Consider the following 20,495-nt stretch of genomic DNA (forward strand, 5'->3'; position numbering starts at 1 on the left):
AATTTTGTTGTCTTTGCCTTGACCGATTGGGAAGTGCTTGGGAACTTGCAGTTCCAAGAAACATGAGCAAAAGGGAAAGAGGTTCCTCCGTGATTGCCAATACCCGCGCGCGTTTCTGACGTAACCAAAGTCTAAATCCTGATGGGGAATCTTCAGGGACCTTCAGGGACTTTCAGCGCCTTGTGAATGGCTCGAGAGTCTTCATGGAGGCTTCTTATGCGCCACCCGCAGCTAAGCTTGCTTCTATTCATTTCGCCATGATGCGAATAAAAAGAAGCATAACTATTGCCTATAATATTACCAGTGGTGGTGATGGTACGATACGGAGTAACGGGATCAGTACTAGGTTGTCTTTGACATCATTATCAATAGCTTAATCATACCGAATTGCCAACTGCAATGCGAGGGGTCCAATTGCTCGCCCCTCGTTTAGTTTCTATTAGCTTGTTTGCTTGTATTTCATTTACAGATACGGCGTCAACATGCTCTCAAACGGCATTGCTTTGCTCACTTGCTCATTAATTCCACCCCTCCTCGCACAACTCCCACCACTGCTCCCGTCTGGACCATCTCGCTGCCTCCTCCAGCAACTCTGTGCTCAATCTCCGCCAAGCCCTCTAGCCAGGTAATCATAACCTCTGCGCTCACCTCGAGTTTTGTCAGCTGCTCCATCAGTGCCGTGATAATGTCCGCCAGCGCCAGCCCCTGCGTCGTCTTCAGCGCATTAATAGTATTCAAACAGCTCGTCACGTCCGGCGTGCTCAAGAGCGTCTCCATAATCTCCTTGATGGCATCGGGCTGAGGCGCCGCAATGCAGTTGTAAATCGTTTCAGTCGTAATCGTCTCGCGCTGGATCTCGCTTTCCGGAGGCTTGGGTTCGTTCTTCAGCCTTAGTGGTGTGCCTATACGCTCCATGGTTAGCCCTGACCAACAAATACAACATCTGAGTGTACTGCAACTCACTTGATGCATGGCAAGCCTGAAGCACGTTCAATGCCCGTCGCATGTCGCCCTTGCTCAGCTTCACTAGTGCATCCACAGCTTCGCCCTGGATCTTGACATTCTCCTCCTCCACCACCTTCTCCACCAACACCCTAATATCCCCTTCCTTCAACGGACTGAATCGAAACCTCGTACAACGAGACAGCAGCGCGGGGCTGAGCTTGTGGGCGTAGTTGGCGATGATGCAGAACCGTGTGTTCGCCGTGTACTTTTCCATAATTCTTCGTAGTGCCATCTGTGCAGTGTTGGTCATGGCATCCGCCTCGTCCAGGATGATGAGCTTGAATCCCGCAATCGAACTGCTCTTCGCAGCACTGCTGCCCATGGAAAAGATTTGTTTTGTACTAGCAAACGTCTTAATCTGTTCTCGGACCACATCGATACCTCTGTCGTCGGAGGCGTTCAGCTCCAACACCATCTGCCGCATGTTGGCAGTACCGTAAATTCGTCGTGCTAGGGCTAAGATGGTAGATGTTTTACCCGTACCAGGAGGTCCGTAGAGAAGCAGGTGAGGGAGGCGATTCGACTCGACGAATTTGTTGATGGTGGCTAGGATGTCTTGGTGACCGGACACATCGTCAAGCGTTACTGGGCGATACTTTTCGACCCTAAAAAAGGCACTGTCAGTGAACCGCTTTGGTCAACATGTTTGCAAATGCATCTCCCTCGTACCATGGCAAGGTATCCTCAGCCTCAACTGGCAGATTGGCAGCACTTCGTTTGCCCTTGGTCGCCTCAGCTGAGAATGTGATATCGGCGGATGGACCAGGGCCATCAACGTCCATCTCATCCTGGTAGTCGGACATTTTGGCGGGCAATGGTAGTTGCAGGGGTGTAATCTAAGCCCCCTCAAAGCAATCCGACTAGGAATCTGGCTTTATAACGAGTTGGCCCTTGGGCGAAAAGATGCAATCGTCGTCGTTAATTTTTTGTCATGTGCAAAGTATGGAGCTGCACAAGCGCAACAGCTACACGCGCCGAGACGTGTTCTGCCCATTAAAACCCCTGCAACCGCGCCACAGCCTAGAGCAAGATTAGCCACTGTGAATACGGAGACGCCACAGCTCTCTCGCCAACAGCAATGTCCTTTGAACAAGATTGCACGATGCATCTACAGTACTCAATGTTCTTAATTACTACCCGTGGACCCGTGGAGCTACGTTAAATACCATTTAGTACCTGTCCTGTTTCTCACCATCGCATGTGATCTGGACAAATCTTGTATTAATTTCTCCTATTTCTTCAATCCCACCCAATACTCTTTCCAGTATACAAAAAGAAGATGAAAATGATAATAAGACAAGAATCATAAGAAGAAGAAGGAGAAGAAGAAGAAGGACTATTAGGATACATGTTCTCTCCGTTTATCGCGTCATAGTTGTCTTCCACATAATGCGACCAGTCGCCGTGCCAGAACAGAAAATATAATGGCTTCGAAAGTTCCCAAACTCGTGAAGCTAGAAAAGGAAAAGAAAAGGAAAAGAAAACACATGAAAAAGAAAACGCCTCCCATGTCCCTATGTTCGTCAAAATGGAGCGTGGAAACGATTTGCGCCTACCATGAATCAATTGAGCGCAACGGTCACTGCCCAAGAGCCCGGCCGTTCCACAGTATCACCGTACGGACAACGCCGAGACCAATGAAGCTAAATAGCATGGGAATTCCTGCCACTGCGAGCCACGATATTCCTGTCGTGATTGGTTCTCATTAGTGTATGCTCAGTATTCGCGGGTTGCACTATTAGACACCTACCTCCGTAAACGACAAGTTTCGTAACAACTTCGACATCGTATCTCACTCGCGGCTTCACCAGCTGAGAAAAGACCTCCTTCTCGTCACGCGCATCTTCCATGCTGAGATAAATATCTGGGTTCCCATTCTCTGTTCCTTGCAAAACCAAAACATCATTCGGGCCTCTCAGCAACTCATTATCATTAAACACCGGCTTCTGGGCACCTGAAGTCTGTGCCCCCTTGCCTGACTTGTCTTCGTCTTTGCCATTCAGATCCAGATTGCTTGATTTACTCTTGAGACTCGTGTTGCTAGAAATGCTGTCCCGGCGCTGTCGCTCCCGATATGCCAGGGTTTCGTATGCATCTGCCGCACTCTGAGGCCCAATAGAGACTGATCGTCCTCGAGTCGTAGGATGTCGAATACTCTCGACCATGCGAGGGAAATCAGAGGCAGTCGGGAATAGCGTATCCAACCGCGATCCGGGAGGCACAGACTTGTACTCGCTAGCGGGCGTAAAGAATCTTCGGGGCAGGTCAAAGCCTGTCGACTCGATGAGGCGGAATACATGAGGCAACACCTTGAGCAGCGTGGGCTTCATAGTCTCGCGCCAGGCAAAGATGGCAATGATTCCCACAACCATCCTCGCCGCTATAACCCATGATACATATGGCAGGACACCCATGCTGGACTCGGCGTGAGCCAGAAAAGACCTTCCGACGGTCCAAGTGCCGGCTTCCAGACCAATTACTACGCCGGCGAAGGCGACACTATCGTCGAAGCACGGGCAATCATCTGCAGGTTCGGGATGAATTCGTACAAAGATGACAACAACCAGGCCAGCAATGACGGGAACCAGCCAAGAGCCGTTCTGCATTGCGGCGTCCAACGGCGGCCCGTAATAGTATTCCAGGACGGTGATGCCGGCCCCCATTATAGATCCGATGATGACATCCAAGAATCCATGCATGCCGCAGTAAAGCCGCCCAAAGACAATCGATACAGCATAAAAATACGATAGGATCTCGAGGAGTAGCTTTGTCGTCTCGGAAAAGGTGTTGTGGGGATCGCGCAGGTGTAGGAGGGCGTAGACGGCCACGGAAACTGCATTGGCACTATGCGTCGAAGGGAAGCCGTACTCGAGCGCTGCGGATCCAGACATGGTGATGCGGTGGAGGGGCGGCGACAGCGGCCGAGGCAGCGAGTAGAAATCCTTGATGAAGCCTGTCCAGAAGACACCCAGCGCCAAGATGTGAACCAACCTGCGCCGACCACATTAGCAATCCCAAGCCCCAACTCACATGGCAGACAAACAGCAGTGATTGCTGCCGCACTCTGAACGAAGCAGATTCCTCATCTCCAAACATACCCCTTGGCAAAGGCCGGATAGCCACCCCAGAACAGCATGGGCAGGAAGACCATGAAGAAGGTGTGCGTGCCGAGATTAGCCGTAATGGCGAAGTAGCTGTCGAGCGCCGGCGTGCGCAACTTGCTCTGGAGAGCAGCCAGATACGGCGTCTCCCAGCGGATGAGCGGGAGTGCCTGTTGTCGCAAGTTATATCTCCATTTTGGCAGCGCTCTTTTATCTACAGGTGGCCTTGTGTCAGTGCATGCGTCTTGTTGCGTTGGGATGTCACCATCCCCTCTCATTACTCCTCTCGTCTGCGCTCCAGCTACGACACCTCTTCCCCCATGCTTGATCCTCTCACGGCCGTCGCACAACACCGATTCTGCTCGTAGATTGTCTTCATCCCCACCATCACCAGGAGCTGTGTTAAACCTACAATGATCGAGGCTTCTCAGCCCCGCGTCGGGGACGCTGTCCTTGTGCTTGTGATGCGGCGGGGCATCGCGTCGCGTGCCGCTCATGGTGGGAATCCCAGGCAGTCGACAGCGCTGTCAGGGAGGATCTCAATGTGTCGTGAGACGAGATTGGGCCCCGACATGGAGTGACCGCGGAGGGAGTGACAGCAGAGTAGGCGGAGGGAAAGCGAAGACGTGGCCCGGAGTCCGCAGTTTTTATTAGTGAGATGCGATGCGACGAGCCCTGGCGCAAAAAAAAAAAAAAAATCGCACTGAAGTAAAAATGGCTTGGAAGCCACCAAACCCTGTAAGCCTCGTGCTCCAGCAGTTATTTACAGCGAGACTCTATCTGTGCTGGATATTAATCACAGCCACCACGACTAATACGAAAAAAAAAAAAGCCAAAAGGAACATGCCCATTTTCCAAGTTGGCCTAGCTGCCGAGGGATTTACCAAATTGGGTGCTTCATTTTACCACAGATAGCGTTATGCCCGGCAAGCCAAGATAAAGGTCGACGAGGCTTCCGTCCGCTTTGGTTACCTCAATGTGCTGTAGATCCCTTCCAGCGCTACTCCGCACCGAGGCACGGCCTGTAAGCCAAGGGTCCATGTCCAATTGCGTGCGCTTTGCGTAGACCCGTAGCCGCTTTTGAAACGGCCAAGGGCTGTATTATTGCAGGGTACTTGTAGTTTCTGTGATATTTGGCGGCTATAAGCGCTTGTGGAATCACAGCCGGCTGAATTGCATCACATTGAATCAATCAATGCTATGATATTCATGTATTCCAGGTTCCGTCTCATGAATCACATGCATCGTCACTTACAGCGCCTTTAGTGGATCAGTGGATGGCTTCAGGCCCCAGATCCCCCACTGATTCCCCAAAACAGCACCGAGCATCTGCCGCTCTAAAGCATTGACCAGAGTTCATTGAACGCATCCTCAGCCCTAAATCCAACATACATAATCAAAACCCCGACGCAGCTCAACACCATGGCGCTGCCCTTTGCAGGCAAGCACTGCGTCGTCGTCGGAGCCACCGGCGTCATCGGGTCCTCCATAGCAAAGGCATTTTCCCACCAAGGCGCCGTCATCTCTCTGCTCGGCCGCTCTGCCCTCGATGCGCGCCCCCGTCTGGAGCCGCAGCTTCGTCCATACAGCCTACCCGGGACCGATACGGCCATTGCCATTCCCACAGCTCACCAGTTTATTCGACTGGATGCTTCGGATCGGGAACAGATTAAAGCAGTGTTTGGTTCACGCAGCTCATCCAAGGTAATTAATTGTCTGACATAATTAAAGGATGGGAGGGAGGGGAAGAAGAAGAAGAAGACTATTGAAAACTTGGCTGTATACAGCACGTACCGCATGAACCTCTTATAATTAACTGGATATATTCGTGTATAGCCTCCAGATGGCACGACCATCGGACCCATTGATATTCTCGTCAACTGTGCCGGTATCTCCCAGACCACCCTACTGAAGCGAACGCCAGATGAAGAGCTCTCAGCCATCGTCGATACAAACTTACTGGCCACTATGCTTATATGCAAGCACGCAAAGATGAGGCCAAACGGTATGCTCCCTCTCCATGATGCTGCTAGTTCATCCTATTGTAATCCTCTGCCCAATTGACACTCACATCTTCCTCCTAGGCTGCATCATCAACATCTCTAGCCTCATGGCTACAAAGGGTGGACTGGGGGCCACGGCTTATGCTGCGTCCAAGGCCGGTGTAATTGGTAAGAAGGCATCATGCCTGCATCTGTGTTTTCTTTCTTATATTAAATACAATGTTTTACATACATTTTGTGTAGTGGGATGCTCATATCATCTTAGGCTTTACCCGTGCCTTATGCCGTGAGATGGCGTCTCGCTCTATCCGTGTAAATGCTCTGCTGCCCGGCTGGGTAAATGGCTCCATGTGGACTGGTATGTATATCCTCCCCCCTATATCCTCTTCCATAGACACACAATGCTTGTTCCTCTTGTACCCAAGCTAATGTACAACCAATATTAGATCTCAAGCCAGAAATCCAGCAAGCCTACCTCAAAGACACTCCTCTCAATAGAGTGGCTGATCCCACAGAGGTTGCTGATGCCGCTTTGTTTCTGGCGTCCAACGGCTTCGCCAACAATTGTATCCTCAACCTCGACGGCGGGCTGAGTGCTGCTTGAGAATAGCGCAGCAGCTTCTTTAACGCTCAATGCAGCAATGTATCTCATTAATCATCGATGACGATGGCTCCACCGGCGTCTTCCACAACCACAACATCATCAGCTGAGCCGACAATCTTGGCTTTTTTGAAAGGAGGGCTATCAGCATCGGGAAGCGGTCTTTTGATGCCTTTAGACTCCTCTGACATCTCATCATCCAGGGAGTGTTTTCCGTTTTGTTGCCCATGGCCATTGCCGTTGGTCTCGACTGGAGAGGATTTCTGAGGCCTGTGGGGGATTTCAGGACGGCCAGCATGCACCGTACGGAATGACTCTCTTTGGTTATCCAGGATGCTGTAAACGATTAGCTTCTTTCTTGTAGCAACATCTTTTCATATTACATACCCATTTTGAATATCAATCACCAAATTGACGAGTGGAGCATCCTCATCCTCATCGGTGACAGTTAGAAAACTACCTCCCTTGATTCCTATAAGGTCGTCAGCTTTGTTGCAATGCGAGGGGGGAGAGAGAATCGTTAAAATGCCATACCAAGCTCCGTGAGTTTCTTTCCGAGATTTTCTGTCTCGTCCGGGTCATACAACACACCCACGTCGTTGCTCACTACAAACTCTTTGTCTCCATAACCAAACTGGTCCTTTACCAGGCCCTCGACAATATCCTCAAGTGTTGCTCGGGACAAATCGGCAATGACACTGGTGTAATAAACCCCACAGACGGGGCATTCGCGGTTTGGTTCTCGATTCTTATCTGGAGCTAGCAGTCTTGCATTGGCAAAGGGCGTTAGGAATACTTCCTTAGCCTGGCCATATTCTCCTTTGAGCACTTTGAAGGACTGCAAGACACAGAGACCTGCAACAATGGCGTTTGTTGTGGCAATAGCTGGTATGATATTGCCGGCCATCTGCTTGATGTCGAAGCGAGACTTCAGATCGATGCCAAAGACTGTGGAACGAATGTTTGCACTGGATGCTACAAAGTCTAGAGTATCGTCGTCGTCTTTGTCAAAGGTGATGGTTGGCTCAGGGGCAGAAGAATCCTTAGTCGCCTTTAGTTGAAGCAGTCGCTTGCTGAGCCGGTCGAGACTGTCATTGAAGACAACAAGACTCTCTTCAAGGGACCAAGCTTTCTGCCCGTCCGCCAGTATGACATCTTTTGATTCAACAGCCTGGCTGGCTCGCGCCAACACTTCATCATACTTGAGCGCTTCAGGAGCGCGACGCGATTTCCACATGTCTTCCACAGATCGCAAACGCTCGATGTCGGAATTAAATACCTTGTCGAATAGCAATTTTGGAAATTCAGGTGTTCCTATTGCTTCTCGGATTTTCTTGAGAGCCTCTGACTCTTTCTTTAATTCTTCGATTTCTTGGGCTATACCTTTTATTCAGTATGAAACCTCTCCGTGCGTCCCGCAAGGTGGATGACCTACCGTTATCCGCATCCGCTGAGTGATCAAAAGCTGATTCGTCCTCACTGACGCCAAAGATTTCACTGCGTAGAAAGTTTTAGAAAAAAATAGGGTATGTCGGATGTAGGGAGAGGCCTCTTACTTGAGTAGATAGCTTTTGCCCCAAACTATGCAATGAATCGGCTGGCTTGGTGTGCTTCGAATAGTACAGACGGGAAAGGATTTGGGCGTATCCTTAGGACTGCAGTCGTAACAAGCAGTGATGCCCTTTTTGATGACCTGGACTTGGCCATTGAAACCAGTCGTTCCGCTCTCAATTAGAGGAACATCTGCAGCCAAGCACATCTTATTTACATGTCGTCTAGCGTCGAGGTTGTCGAGGGCATTGAAAACGATCTTGAAGTCACGAAACCACGGAACGCTGAACTCGGGGTCTTTGATGTTGGCATGATGAGCGACGATCTTGACGTTCGGATTGAATCGTTGTGCCGCCTCCTTGGCAACCTGCCCCAGCAGTTAGCATTGCGAAAGCCAGCCCATCTCTAGCGTCACCTCGGCATCCAACGCACCAGTGACTTTGACTTTTTGATATGCTCGTGTCGGAAGAGGAATTGTCGGTTGAGGTTGGACAGGTCGATCGTGTCGAGGTCGACGATGTGAATCTCGCCGAAGCCGTTGAGGACGAGGTTTTTCAGAAGCTCGCATCCGATACCTCCAGCGCCCACCATGAGCACTCGCGCCTGTGGCCCAAGGTTAGTGTCCAAAACCAAATCAGCTGAAAAAGAAGCGAAGCAAGCCAAAAAATGTAAATTTAATAGCAACAGAGGGAGGGGATAGCTCGGGTTGGGAGGGGGAGCTGGCTGCTGATGTGGGTTCAGATCGCGGGACAGCACAGGCTGAGGTCGCGAGACCACAGCCTCGTCATCAACGTACATGCTTGACCGAGGAATTCAGAGATGCGCCGAGTGACTGGTGATTAAATCGATCGCGCGTGGCCATTGCGCTTCGCTGAGGAGGTGCAGGATGTGACGCGACGATCCGCCGTGGGTGCTGAAGCTCTTGGGCAGCGGTGGCAGCAGCAGCAGTTGACGTGCTTTCGACTGAATCCACAGCAGCCTCTCTGGGAGCCTCCATCGCTGCCATCAGCGCGGGTGAAGGGCACTGCGGCAGGGAATAAAAATAGCGGCGATGGCAGGAGATTCGGGCGTCGGATTTGGGGATGGAGCTCGAAGGCGATCTGTCGCAGGTGAGGCAGAGGGCGTCGTATCGATTGCGCCAAACCCGTCACTTTTTCAGCTGTTGGTCTGGCGATGCTCGGCGCAGGTGCAGCTCCAGGTCTTCAAGTACAAGGTACGAGGCAGTCGAAAAGTCGAGTTGCGACCAATTAGATGAGGTCAGAGGCCCGGGGAATATGTCCGAGGGGCCGTGCGCTCCGAGCGCGCTGATTGGTTGCGCTAAGATAAGGGATTGGCGGGAGTGACTTGAGAGCAAGGCTGTGTGTTCCTGGCTGGACGTTGACATTTTTAATTTTTATTCTTATTTTTATGGATGGATGTATGGGATACTTGAGAGTGATATGAAAGAAAAGAAAGCCGAAAAAAAAAAAAGTATTTGATAAAGCGCCATAGACAGTAAACTGCTGCAACCGGATTTTGCAAGTCTTTTTGGTCCTGATAATCCACTACACCCCAAATTCCAATACTGAAGAAAAGCCCTGATTGGGCTCTGTAGACAGAGTACTCGGCTCAGCGGGGTGCTATTCACAGCGCTGCCCACTCAGGCCTGAAGCGCTTTTGACCTTTCCAGTGAACGAGATTTTAGCCAGGCTTCACTTGACTATTTCATTCTATTTTCATGATACTTTGAGAGAGATAAAATCCGCCTTCGCACACTCATTTATCCCCTTCCTCTTCGCATCATGTCAGATGACGAGGTAGATCTCGAGCTTCTCGCTCTTCTTCGCCAGCACCTGCAAGGCGTCTCCATCAAAGACGAAGAGCCCGAGACAGGCGTCCTGCCCGACGCCGAATATGTCTACAACCATGGAATCGATGTAGCCATCGACATGTTGGCGACAAAGCGGGCCGCAGAGTCCATCTATGCGCAGATGCAGGAGAAGAGCTATTCCACCTCCACCTGGTCATCGCACGAGCTGCATCCCAAGGCCAAGGATGAAGCCACAGCCGCCTTCATTTTCACTATGGACCTGCTCAACTTTTCGTTTTGGTCTGAGCTGCCTGATGACGAGAGGTTTGCTATTGAGTACAAGGGGAAGCGGTGGACGGGATACTGGAGTCTTGTAGCGGCCATGCAGAGGGCCCTTGAGGAAGGTTGGTAGAAGCCTTCTTATGCTGCGAATTCATAACCATCAGCTTCTCACACTGACTCTGGCTAGACATCCCCATCACGGATCCTCACTTCTGGCAGAATGAAGAGGAGTGCAACCTGGATTCGCTCAGACATGTCTTTAGATCCTGCACAGAGGAAGAAATGCCTCTTCTCCAAGAGCGACTGGACTGTCTCCGAGAAAGCGGCAACGTGCTCTACAGTGTAAGTCGTACCCTTCTCATAAACGATATGTACAGAATTAAACTCTAACTCCATGACCGAAAGAAATACAACTGCTCCGTTGTCAACCTCATTTCCGCAGCCAACGGCTCCGCGGCACAGCTCGTCAACCTGCTCGCCAGAGACTTTGATTGCTTCAGAGATGAACACCCCTTTGAGGGCAGACGCAACCCTATCCGCATCATGAAGCGCGCCCAGATCTTCGTGGCCGATATATGGGCTTGCTTCGAGGGCAAGTCATACGGCGAGTTCCGCGACATTGACAAGATTACAATGTTTGCCGATTACCGCGTGCCGCAGATCCTCTCAACCCTCGGCGCATTATACATCGGTCCGCAGATCCACGCGGCGATCCGCGATAAGAAGCTTATTGAAAGCGGAAGCAAATGGGAGATTCAACTAAGAGGTAAAAGTCTAAATCAATCAAGTATCTGTGAAGCCTCTTACTAACATTGTTACAGCTTGCAGTATTTGGTGCGTCGAGTTGATACGGAGGGAGATCCAGAAAGCCCATCCCGAAACTCATGTCAATGCTATTTTGATTGATTTCTTCCTCTACGACACAATGAAAGAGATGGAAGCAGAGGGTAAAGAAACTATTCCTCATCATCGAACACGGAGCATCTGGTACTGATTCCACGTCTTGCTTGGGGCGGGACTTGATCAACCGCACACGATTGAAGCATAACACCTCAAATTATAGAACAAACCCACAATATCTCCGTATATCTGCAAAGATAGTACACAAATCAATTCACATACCCATCATAGCTCCAATATAAATCATCAAGATAAAAAAAAAAGAAAAAAGATTACACCCAACGCCACGACCCAGCCCCCAGCTAATTTCTGCTCATGTAAACAAAGCCGTGGCATTCATTATCCGATCCATATGCGCAGTCTCGACCTCATCGTTCTCTTTATTCTCCTCCTTCACAAGAACCGCCAAAACTTCAATTGGGGGGTTCATGCCAAGACGCTCAGCTCGTTGCCACCGCTTCACACGAGTGATTCCTATGCAAGGCTGCAGGAAGTCAATGTTAACGTACATCCAATTCAAGCATGTCGCATCTCGAAATGGGAGGGAAGTAACTTACACCATACTGCGAGCTCACATCAAAGTATCTCAGTACTTTCTCGCCCAAATCAAGATCCTCCTGGTGCACTCGAGGCGCCTTGCGCTCCTTCTCAATCGCTTTCCAGTACTTTTTGATCTGAGCATCTGTGATCTTCTCTGCTTTGAGCTCTGCTTCCGTTTTCTCTGGAGCTTTTTCAGCAACAGGCTCTGCTTCCGCCTCCGACTCCTCGTGGGCCTCGGGCTCTTCTGCGACAACATCGACAACATCGACAACTTCCTCCTCCTCTTCCTTCTTGGGGACTTCGTCCTTTGACGCTGGCCTCTCTGGGATGGTAGTTCTAGCAATCGCAGGGGTATCCGTCACTGCTTTCTTCAAATCTTTGGGCACGGCCTTTGTAACCCTGCCCGAGAAGCTGATTGTTGACTGTCCCTTGGCAGGGCCGGGACGACCCCGGGCGGCCGCTGCTGATCGTCTAGTGGTAGGCATTGTTCGATGTTGATACCCTGTGACGCTACTGAATGCCGATACAGTGCAACAATTATTCCGCCAATTCGATGAGTATGATTGGATTACTGGTATTAATGCTTTTGCGGTATGTGCGGAATGTATACACAGCCAAGATGGGCGGTAAATGAGATGCAGGAACACTGGCGATCAGGGTGGAGTTCCGTGGTTGTCTGCCTGCTTGTAATGTGGATGATGGGGAGAAGATGATGCTCAATTTGGCGCTAAGGTTTGGCGGGGCAACGCGAGACTGGAACGATGTCACGTGGCAGCCGCAATGCTTCAATTCGCTTCTGTACTTTGTCGAGATCACACATCTAATCACGTGGTGTACTTCATCGCCGAGGAGCAGGATAAAGTCCAATTGCACAATTCAACATGCTGTGTATCCCTTCTAATGCTCCTGTACCGCCTGTAAGAGCTCTAACTGCCTGTCGCCTCCCTGTAGAATGAGATGCTCCTGTTTGCGCCGGCGGTGCAAAACATCTCGCTACGCCCGGTCTTGGGCAGCCACCGAACGGCCCAGAGTGCCTTGTCCGTCTCACTATGAGTTGCAACGCAAACGCCGCGCTCGATTGACCACACCTTCACTTTGCCGTCCATAGAGCCGCTGAGGAGATACTCGCCAGTATCGCTCCAGTCCAGTGAAGTGATCCATGATGAGTGCCCTGTCAGGTTGCCGACGTGTTCGCCGTGTTTTGTATCGTATATGGCGATGATGCCAGCATCGCCCGCCGCTGCCACCCTGGTGCCGGCAGGCGATATGGCTACGGCCCGGACGGGTTTGGCAAGACCTGTGAATTCACGTTAGCCTCAAGAGTGAATAGAATCATCAAACTTGAAGACGGGGTGTAACCTACCGGACAAGGAATATAGAATCCTTCCCGTGTCATTGTTGAACACGTAGACCGAGCCGTTCTGGTGCCCGCTGGCTGTGAACTTTCCATCTCTGCTGAGGTCCACGCACATACCAAAGCTGCCCGAACCCGCGCTCCCGGTCTCGTACTCCCGGATCTTGGCTTTGCCCTGGTCTGCGACATCCCATACGTTGATTCTGCCGTCACTTGTGGTGCTTGCTAGATAGCCTCCATCCTCGCTGAGAGCAATCGCCCACACTTCACCTGGCTTGACAGTCGGGCCCGTGATCTCACCGCCGCTGCTCCAGTCTCCAGTCTCCTTGTTCAGCTCCCATATCTTGACCTCACCCCCGAAGCCAGCACTGGCGGCATACAGGCCGTTGCGTGATGTGCAGACATGGTGGCAGCCTAGTTTGTGGGCGTCTGGGATGGACTGTCTCAGAGGAAAGGAGGGATCCGCAGTGTCATGGACATGGAGCGTTGAAGAGCCACTGGCCGAGAGCAATGTCCTTGGCGTTGCGGCCAGTGAGAAGATGTCTGTGATGTGGGCTGGGGATCACTCATTAGCTGCTTAGCTCTCGTCGAGCGAAATGACGACGACAAACCGTCATCCACCGTATGGGTGGTCAAGTATTGCTTGGACTATATAGTCGGATAAATGAGCTTCTGTGAAATCATATTAGATTTTACGAGGGCCATACCATTGTTGCCTGCCTGCGATGTTGCTGTTGCTTGGAGGTTGTTTTTGGCTGGGCTGTGGTAGAAGCTGGGTGCCTTTGCGAGTTGGTGGGGTTAAATGGCCCGCTACAATACCAGCGTCAGATGCAAAGGCCAAGATGCTGTAAAACAGTGAATCACGCAGAGAGGTTTCTTTCATTTAATTTGTGCCAATGAATTGCAATTGGATAAAGTTAGCCACCAAAGAAGATTTCTCCTCTTTTATATAACTGGCAGATTGCGCAGAGTTTTTAAACTAGTTACTCTATGCGTATGTATCACTTGACAGAAACGGGCAAAACGTTGTTCGCATGTTCGTAATTTTTTTTTGTACATGTTTAGAATATTGCTTTTCTGCCACCCGATTCTCTATCCCGATCCTCATACTAGTAGTACATAATGAAACAGAAGCCTTGGCCAAGGCAAACGCCAGCTGTATGCTTGGTCAGGCCGAGGTTGTGATATACAGGCCGTTGGTAAGATGTCGGATGGAATCCAGTCGTCTATCGCTTAGAACCCTCTGTTTGCAGGGTAATCCTGACGCCATATTCTCTTCATGTCTAGATTCAAGAAAAAGAGTCGTTAGTATTGCATAAGTCGAAAGACTTCCAAGTTTCATAGCCATACCTTCCAAGCAGTTCTGGCATAGCCTATGCGTCCTCTTGATCTCTCCGCAGCCAGGGCATTTGCACAGATGATTGACATCCTTCAGAGCCTTTCCAGCCATCTGCCTTGATCTCTTCTTGGAGTGTGAAACCTTGTTCTTGGGCACTGCCCGCAGGACTGATTCCCAAATGTCGCCAAGCAGTCCGGGGAGATTGATGGTGACGCCGGGGACGGCGATTGATAATGCTGGAAGGAACTTGAGGGTATATTGTGTGGTGTAGAAAGTCGCCCAGCGGGAAACGGAGAAAGAGAGAGGCGGCGATAGCCGGGGGAGGAAAGCGGTGGCCATGGCAGCCATTGTGATGTTTTGTTCTTGTTATTCGATGTCGTTTGGCGCAAAAAGCAGCTCGATTGTGCGCACAGAGAACCCAATTTCTGATTCCCCAATGCAAAGCCCGCCGCGGGTAAATATTCCTCCTGCCTTATCAAGAAAATTCAGAGCTCGCTGCTGTATATCGGATCGTCGTTTTGTCTCGTTGGCGGTTCGGTGCGGGATTCGATTTGTCGTGGCTCATTGGCAATGCGCCTATCAAGAAAATCGAATCATCAAAATCTTGCTTCTAGCAGCGTATCCCACCTTAGGTACTAGCATGAAGTACCTAGGTACCTCCAAATTCCCTCCAATTCTGGGGCATTGATGGATGTACCAAGTACCGAAGTACAACGGCTCCTCGCAGCGCCACTTTTCAGTAGCCAAACGAACCAATAGCAGATCGGTGGATCCCGCTATGACACTGCAACCAATCAGCAGCTCCCAATGCTCTGCTACCCCTGGCACCTCTTTCCCCCCCTTTCTCGTGTCCCTGGCCTGCTCCTGCCCCTACGCCGAAATTATTGCAGTTACCTGGCAAAGCAAGAACACGCCAACTGGTCCAGTAAGAGTAAGGAGCCACCGCCAGGTCCAAAAAGTTCCCCTTCTCCAGTTCACAAACCTCCAATTCCACTTCAATCAGGTTCCCGCTTTGTCACTGCCGGCCTCGCGTCTGCTGTTTCCCACGCGTTTTCGCTGAAAGCTCCCGTTCGTTTCTTGGAACAGGCTCATTAGCAGCATCCATCATCGCCTTCATTCGTTTGCCCCCTACCACAATCAGTCACAATGGCGACTCCCTCCACCATCACGCCTTCCAGCCATGTCGGTTTCGACAGCATCACCTCGCAGATTGAGCGCAAGCTGCTGAAGCGCGGATTCCAGTTCAACGTTATTTGCGTTGGTAAGTTGCGCACGCGCTGATCATGACTGTGCACGAGGCGCCGAATGGGACCACTAACTGCCTTCGCAGGCCAGACTGGCTTGGGCAAGTCGACGCTCATCAACACCATCTTCGCCTCGCATCTCATCGACTCAAAGGGTCGTCTGCAGCCCGACGAGCCCATCCGCTCCACCACCGAGATTCAGGGGGTCTCTCACCTCATTGAGGAGAACGGTGTCCGTTTGAGGCTCAACATTGTTGACACCCCTGGATACGGAGACCTTGTCAACAACGACCGCTGTTGGGATCCCATCGTCAAGTACATCAAGGACCAGCACTCCGCGTACCTGCGAAAGGAGCTTACCGCTCAGCGAGAGCGATACATTCCCGACACGCGCATTCACTGCTGTCTGTTCTTCATTCAGCCCTCTGGCCACTCCCTCAAGCCCATCGATATCGTCGTCTTGAAGAAGCTGTCCGATGTTGTCAACGTTGTGCCCGTCATTGCCAAGGCGGATACCCTGACTGTCGAGGAGCGCTTGGAGTTCAAGGAGCGTATCAAGGCCGAGTTTGCCTTCCACAACCTCAAGATGTTCCCGTACGATAACGAGGAGTTTGACGACGAGGAGCGAGCTTTGAACCAGCAGATCAAGGTATGCATATGATTTGTTATCTCTCCCCTCTGTATTCCTTTTTGTTATCGCTTAGAGAGCGTTTTGCTAACACACCAGTCTGCAGAGCTTGGTTCCTTTTGCGGTTGTTGGCTCTGAGAAGAACATCATTGTCAACGGCAAGCAAGTCCGCGGTCGTCAGAACCGCTGGGGCGTCATCAACGTTGAGGATGAGAACCACTGCGAATTTGTCTACCTGCGAAACTTTTTGCTCCGAACCCACCTCCAGGACCTTATCGAGACCACCTCCCAGATTCACTACGAGACATTCCGTGCCAAGCAGCTGCTTGCACTGAAGGAGAGCAGCGCACACGGTGGTGGTGCCGCCAGCAGACCGATCAGCCCTGCTGCTGACCGTGAGATGAGCCGAGGCTCCCAGCGAATGGGCATGAATGGATACTAAGCTTTCGCTCTGTGCTTAATATTCGGTTGGTAGGGAGAGCGATGGCGTCTCTGGGCGGTAACGGTGATGAGCCAGTCTTGCGATATTTTCACCTCGGGATTGGTGTTGTCCGCAGTAAAGGGAAAAAGCAGTGTATTTTCTATTTTGGAGAAGTGAGGATTGGCTGTCTCGCACCGCAATCCGGCTCAACAATGGCCTTGTTCGCATCGAACAAGGGCACGAGAGGTGAAAGCACTGAGAGACGACATGCGATCGAAAACGACTGGGCGCGTATACCAGCCACGCGATGTTTATAAGGGCGGCATGCACTGTGGCTATTGTGAGCCTCTCAGTGGCCCGACGCACCTCGCCTACGGTCCTTTTATACGCCTTTTATTTTGTCTTTTTTTAGTAGTATCATCGGAGCCTTCCTTGACCATTTTTCTTACGTTTTAATCAGATCCCCATACCTGTACTTCCAATATACCTACAGTTAGTTGAGTCGTCTAGGAAGAGAGTGGCAGAGTGTGGAGAGATAGAGAGAGTATGATATGTTGATTAATTTTGCATTTTCTCTTTGCTTTTATGGTTTCAAGCTAGCTTTCTATTTCGTGTGAATCAATTGGTGACCGTTGCCGCTTTTAGCTGTCTAGAGCAAGGGAATTGTTGCGTCGAGTCTTTGATGGGTATTTTCTAATAGGTATTTTCTAATAGGAAGGGATACATGTCTCTTTTACGCCTGAGGGCTGTAGACAAACTCCTCAAACTTCTTGTAAGACGCCTCGAGGTCGTCGTTGACAATGATGATGTCGTGAACGCCGGGAGTCTCTGAAAAGTCGAGCTCCTTTTGAGCCTGAGCCAATCTCTCCTGGATGCTCTGCTCTGTCTCAGTGCCTCGTCCCCGCAGGCGCTCCTCCAGAGTCTTGATGGACGGAGGAGAGACGAAGATGTAGCGGGCATCGATACCGGAGTTTTTGATTTGCTTGACGCCCTGTTTTTGCCATGCGTTAGCTCCCCTCTGTGCTTGATTTACTTGCAAAACTATAGACGGATGCTAGGTCTCATGGCGGCTGTGTCGTACCTCCATCTCAATGTCCAGCAGGACGACCTTGCCCTTCTTGGTCTGCTCCTCAATGGTCATCTTGCTGGTGCCGTAGCGGTTGCGGCCGTACTTTGCGTGCTCGACGAAGCCGTCCTTGGCAATGAGGTCCTCGAAGTCCTCCATGGTGACGTAGTGGTAGTGGACGCCATGCTCCTCACCGGGGCGAGGGTCCCGGGTGGTGTGCGAGACGGAGAGGCAGAAGGTGTCTGGGTGGCGGTCGAAGAGCAGGCCGTAGAGGGTTCCCTTGCCGACACCTGAGGGGCCGGAGACGACGATGGGGCGGCGGTCAGGAGGAGCTGGAGATGGGAGAGAGAGTCAGCTGTTTTTTGTTCGTTGTTTGGGGAGGATTGGCAGGGCTGGCGAGTGGGGCTTACGGGTGGCCATTGTGCTGAGATACTTGGCTCTCGAAAACTGCGAGATTGAGCGGCGGAAGGATGATATCGCTGGGAGCTGGAGGCGGGGAGGCATATGAGAGCCGCAGGCAGATCTGGAGGGGTTGCTGGACAGGATCGCGGGATCTGAAGTCGCTGTCGCACTAACTACTACGGTATTGGAAGGGCAGAAAAAAAAGTTAGGGACCCATCCTAGGTCGCTGGCAATGACTCCCCAAACTCTACGGGCAGGCGGTGAGCGCGTGGGATGCCGGGCCAATCAAACGCGGGGTTAGGTGGCATTGATTACCCTGAAGAGCAAATGGGCCGGCCGTCTTACTGCTTTGGTCCTCCACCAGCCCCTAAGTCGGCAACTCGCCAGGGGCCTGGACGCCTCTGCTCATCTCATTTTAATTTTCCCTGTGCTGCAGAAGCGAGATTCTGGGGACGTTGAGGCGCTGGAACCACCAAGACCTTGGCGTGCTACCGGCAGTGTTTTTTCTGCAATGGACGTTTTGTGATATGAGATGAAAATGGCTTCGCCACACCGTGCCAAGCAGTCCAGTATATTAACATGGACCCTCCTGTTCTGTTGCGGTTCGAATAAGGTTCCAATGAGGTCATTGAAGAGGGCTGTGAAGAGACACAGAGCCGCGAAAAAAAGCTTCTTTGCTTTATTTCCCATTCTAAACGCCCCCTGACATGATACGAGGAGATCAGACCCGGCGCCAAGCTAGCAGCCAACCAGCGCAAACAAAGACGCCGTTCCCGAGGGTGCTCGTACCTGCAGCTGTCGCAGAGAGATGCAGCACACGGGGCTACTTCGTTGTTAATAGCGGAAACGTGGTAAGCGTAATAGGTGCATACTAGGTACCGTTTGTGCTCTCCATTTGATACGAGTACCTGCTATAATGGGCTGCACTGGTACTGTAAGCGGGGGGGTTTTGTTCTATTGACCTTATTTAGCCCAAGCCCAAGACTCGCTCGGTGTGAGCGAACGGGGAGGGGTGCGGACACGAGAGAGGGCTTTTTTTTTTTATTAGATTCTCGTATGCATCTTTTGACCAAGATGGTACATGGTCGCCTGTACAGTACCGTACAGGACGGTACTATAGGTACCCTGGTACTAATGTAGGTACCTCTATGCAGGTACAATGGAAGCGAGAATGAGTTAAATATCTTGGTATTTGCTATTTTGCCATGGACGTGGGTTGACGAGAGCCCGGGCCAGGCAGGCTCGCCACATGAGTAATGGTGGCATGGCAGACCTGGACGGGCCAAGAGGCCAACGAACGGTGAGAGAATATGAGAGGAGCAGCAGAGCTCGGCTGCATTTTCGCATTGTCATGGTAGATGGCGCACAAGAGAGATAAAAAGGAGATGGAGCAGATGATGGTGATGGTGATGGTGACGACTCTAGCAGTACTGAATGGTAAGAAAAAAGTAGATACCGTAATACCAAATTCATGCTGATTCCATTAGCCTGTCTCACGAAATCCAAAACGCCTCCATGGTATCAACTCTTGATCCAGGATCAGCATCACCATCTTGGATCTGCAGCAGCAAACCAGTCCAGCAATCCAGCAATCCAGCAAATCCCATTGTTTGATTCAACCGTTGCAGCGGGGCCCCGCCCGTTCCTGGCCTACCGCCACTAGCGCTGCGACATGGTGCCATCAGGTGCTCCATCAGCTCTGCCTTTAGGTGCCATTAGGTGCCATTAGCAGCCTCTGCAGCCCACTAGCAGCGCCTTCGACCCCTGGCCCAGCACTGCGTCTGCGTCTGCGTCCCTTCTTGGCCGTGCAAAGGGTCGTTTCGTATTGCAATTGGCCGCATCTCTCTTGTCCGCCCAGCCCAGCCCAGGGTCTCTCGTCTCTCGTTCCAGCGAGTACTTGTACGCCTACAGCCCTCCCGCCGCCAAACATTCCCTTCAAGCTCCGTCAACGACACGCTCGCGCTCGTTTCAACGCTCGTTCACTCGTTTCGCCCGTAGACGCATCTCGGGCACCTTTGGGAAGCGCTTCTTTTTTTGTTGCTTCCAGTCACTCTTTTAGCAGAAACCTCGAGTCGCCGTTGCTTCTTTCCTTTGGCTTCCGTGCCCTCCCGACTGCTTTCGCATCGCATCATCACTCATTTAGCTACTGCTACTGCTTTTGCTACTGCTTTTGCTTTTGCTTTTGCCCAAATAAAGCTTCGATAAATCTGCTTTGACCGTATCCTTTTTCTTTCAACTTGGAGAATTAGCTACCTAGCATTCATCAGCA

The 20,495-nt window shown here is 51.3% G+C and overlaps 10 protein-coding genes across 10 annotated transcripts; 3 read left to right on the plus strand and 7 right to left on the minus strand.

Moving 5' to 3' along the window:
- Positions 1-507: 507 nt before the first annotated feature.
- On the minus strand, positions 508-1,808 carry TRIVIDRAFT_38974 (uncharacterized protein; the record flags this gene model as incomplete). Its single annotated transcript, XM_014094220.1, has 3 exons — positions 508-902; positions 964-1,610; positions 1,675-1,808. The coding sequence occupies 3 exons, from the start codon at positions 1,806-1,808 to the stop codon at positions 508-510; spliced, it is 1,176 nt and encodes a 391-aa protein (XP_013949695.1).
- Positions 1,809-2,584: 776 nt separating this feature from the next.
- On the minus strand, positions 2,585-4,603 carry TRIVIDRAFT_39143 (uncharacterized protein; the record flags this gene model as incomplete). Its single annotated transcript, XM_014094221.1, has 4 exons — positions 2,585-2,691; positions 2,756-3,996; positions 4,104-4,320; positions 4,519-4,603. 4 exons carry the CDS (start codon positions 4,601-4,603, stop codon positions 2,585-2,587), a joined length of 1,650 nt encoding a protein of 549 aa, XP_013949696.1.
- A 925-nt stretch (positions 4,604-5,528) lies between these two features.
- TRIVIDRAFT_38775 (uncharacterized protein) lies at positions 5,529-6,538 on the plus strand (the record flags this gene model as incomplete). The annotated part of the gene is made up of 4 exons (XM_014094222.1): positions 5,529-5,790; positions 5,950-6,111; positions 6,191-6,277; positions 6,375-6,538. 4 exons carry the CDS (start codon positions 5,529-5,531, stop codon positions 6,536-6,538), a joined length of 675 nt encoding a protein of 224 aa, XP_013949697.1.
- A 222-nt stretch (positions 6,539-6,760) lies between these two features.
- TRIVIDRAFT_38683 (uncharacterized protein) lies at positions 6,761-9,267 on the minus strand (the record flags this gene model as incomplete). The annotated part of the gene is made up of 7 exons (XM_014094223.1): positions 6,761-7,046; positions 7,098-7,182; positions 7,245-8,087; positions 8,146-8,207; positions 8,267-8,628; positions 8,694-8,864; positions 9,058-9,267. The coding sequence occupies 7 exons, from the start codon at positions 9,265-9,267 to the stop codon at positions 6,761-6,763; spliced, it is 2,019 nt and encodes a 672-aa protein (XP_013949698.1).
- A 775-nt stretch (positions 9,268-10,042) lies between these two features.
- On the plus strand, positions 10,043-11,456 carry TRIVIDRAFT_80048 (uncharacterized protein; the record flags this gene model as incomplete). Its single annotated transcript, XM_014094224.1, has 4 exons — positions 10,043-10,454; positions 10,520-10,674; positions 10,738-11,098; positions 11,154-11,456. The coding sequence occupies 4 exons, from the start codon at positions 10,043-10,045 to the stop codon at positions 11,324-11,326; spliced, it is 1,101 nt and encodes a 366-aa protein (XP_013949699.1).
- An 89-nt stretch (positions 11,457-11,545) lies between these two features.
- Positions 11,546-12,257, minus strand: TRIVIDRAFT_38688 (uncharacterized protein; the record flags this gene model as incomplete). Its single annotated transcript, XM_014094225.1, has 3 exons — positions 11,546-11,716; positions 11,790-11,987; positions 12,045-12,257. The coding sequence occupies 3 exons, from the start codon at positions 12,255-12,257 to the stop codon at positions 11,546-11,548; spliced, it is 582 nt and encodes a 193-aa protein (XP_013949700.1).
- Positions 12,258-12,616: 359 nt separating this feature from the next.
- On the minus strand, positions 12,617-13,908 carry TRIVIDRAFT_74530 (uncharacterized protein; the record flags this gene model as incomplete). Its single annotated transcript, XM_014094226.1, has 4 exons — positions 12,617-13,069; positions 13,136-13,681; positions 13,738-13,774; positions 13,834-13,908. The coding sequence occupies 4 exons, from the start codon at positions 13,834-13,836 to the stop codon at positions 12,699-12,701; spliced, it is 957 nt and encodes a 318-aa protein (XP_013949701.1).
- Positions 13,909-14,359: 451 nt separating this feature from the next.
- Positions 14,360-14,804, minus strand: TRIVIDRAFT_37939 (uncharacterized protein; the record flags this gene model as incomplete). Its single annotated transcript, XM_014094227.1, has 2 exons — positions 14,360-14,409; positions 14,477-14,804. The coding sequence occupies 2 exons, from the start codon at positions 14,802-14,804 to the stop codon at positions 14,360-14,362; spliced, it is 378 nt and encodes a 125-aa protein (XP_013949702.1).
- Positions 14,805-15,378: 574 nt separating this feature from the next.
- Positions 15,379-17,338, plus strand: TRIVIDRAFT_87191 (uncharacterized protein; the record flags this gene model as incomplete). The annotated part of the gene is made up of 3 exons (XM_014094228.1): positions 15,379-15,726; positions 15,796-16,358; positions 16,444-17,338. The coding sequence occupies 3 exons, from the start codon at positions 15,612-15,614 to the stop codon at positions 16,777-16,779; spliced, it is 1,014 nt and encodes a 337-aa protein (XP_013949703.1).
- On the minus strand, positions 17,310-18,346 carry TRIVIDRAFT_92266 (uncharacterized protein; the record flags this gene model as incomplete). Its single annotated transcript, XM_014094229.1, has 3 exons — positions 17,310-17,749; positions 17,840-18,156; positions 18,235-18,346. 3 exons carry the CDS (start codon positions 18,242-18,244, stop codon positions 17,492-17,494), a joined length of 585 nt encoding a protein of 194 aa, XP_013949704.1.
- Positions 18,347-20,495: the final 2,149 nt, after the last annotated feature.

Source organism: Trichoderma virens (genome assembly GCF_000170995.1).
Source record: "Trichoderma virens Gv29-8 chromosome Unknown TRIVIscaffold_92, whole genome shotgun sequence".
Lineage (NCBI taxonomy): Eukaryota > Fungi > Ascomycota > Sordariomycetes > Hypocreales > Hypocreaceae > Trichoderma > Trichoderma virens.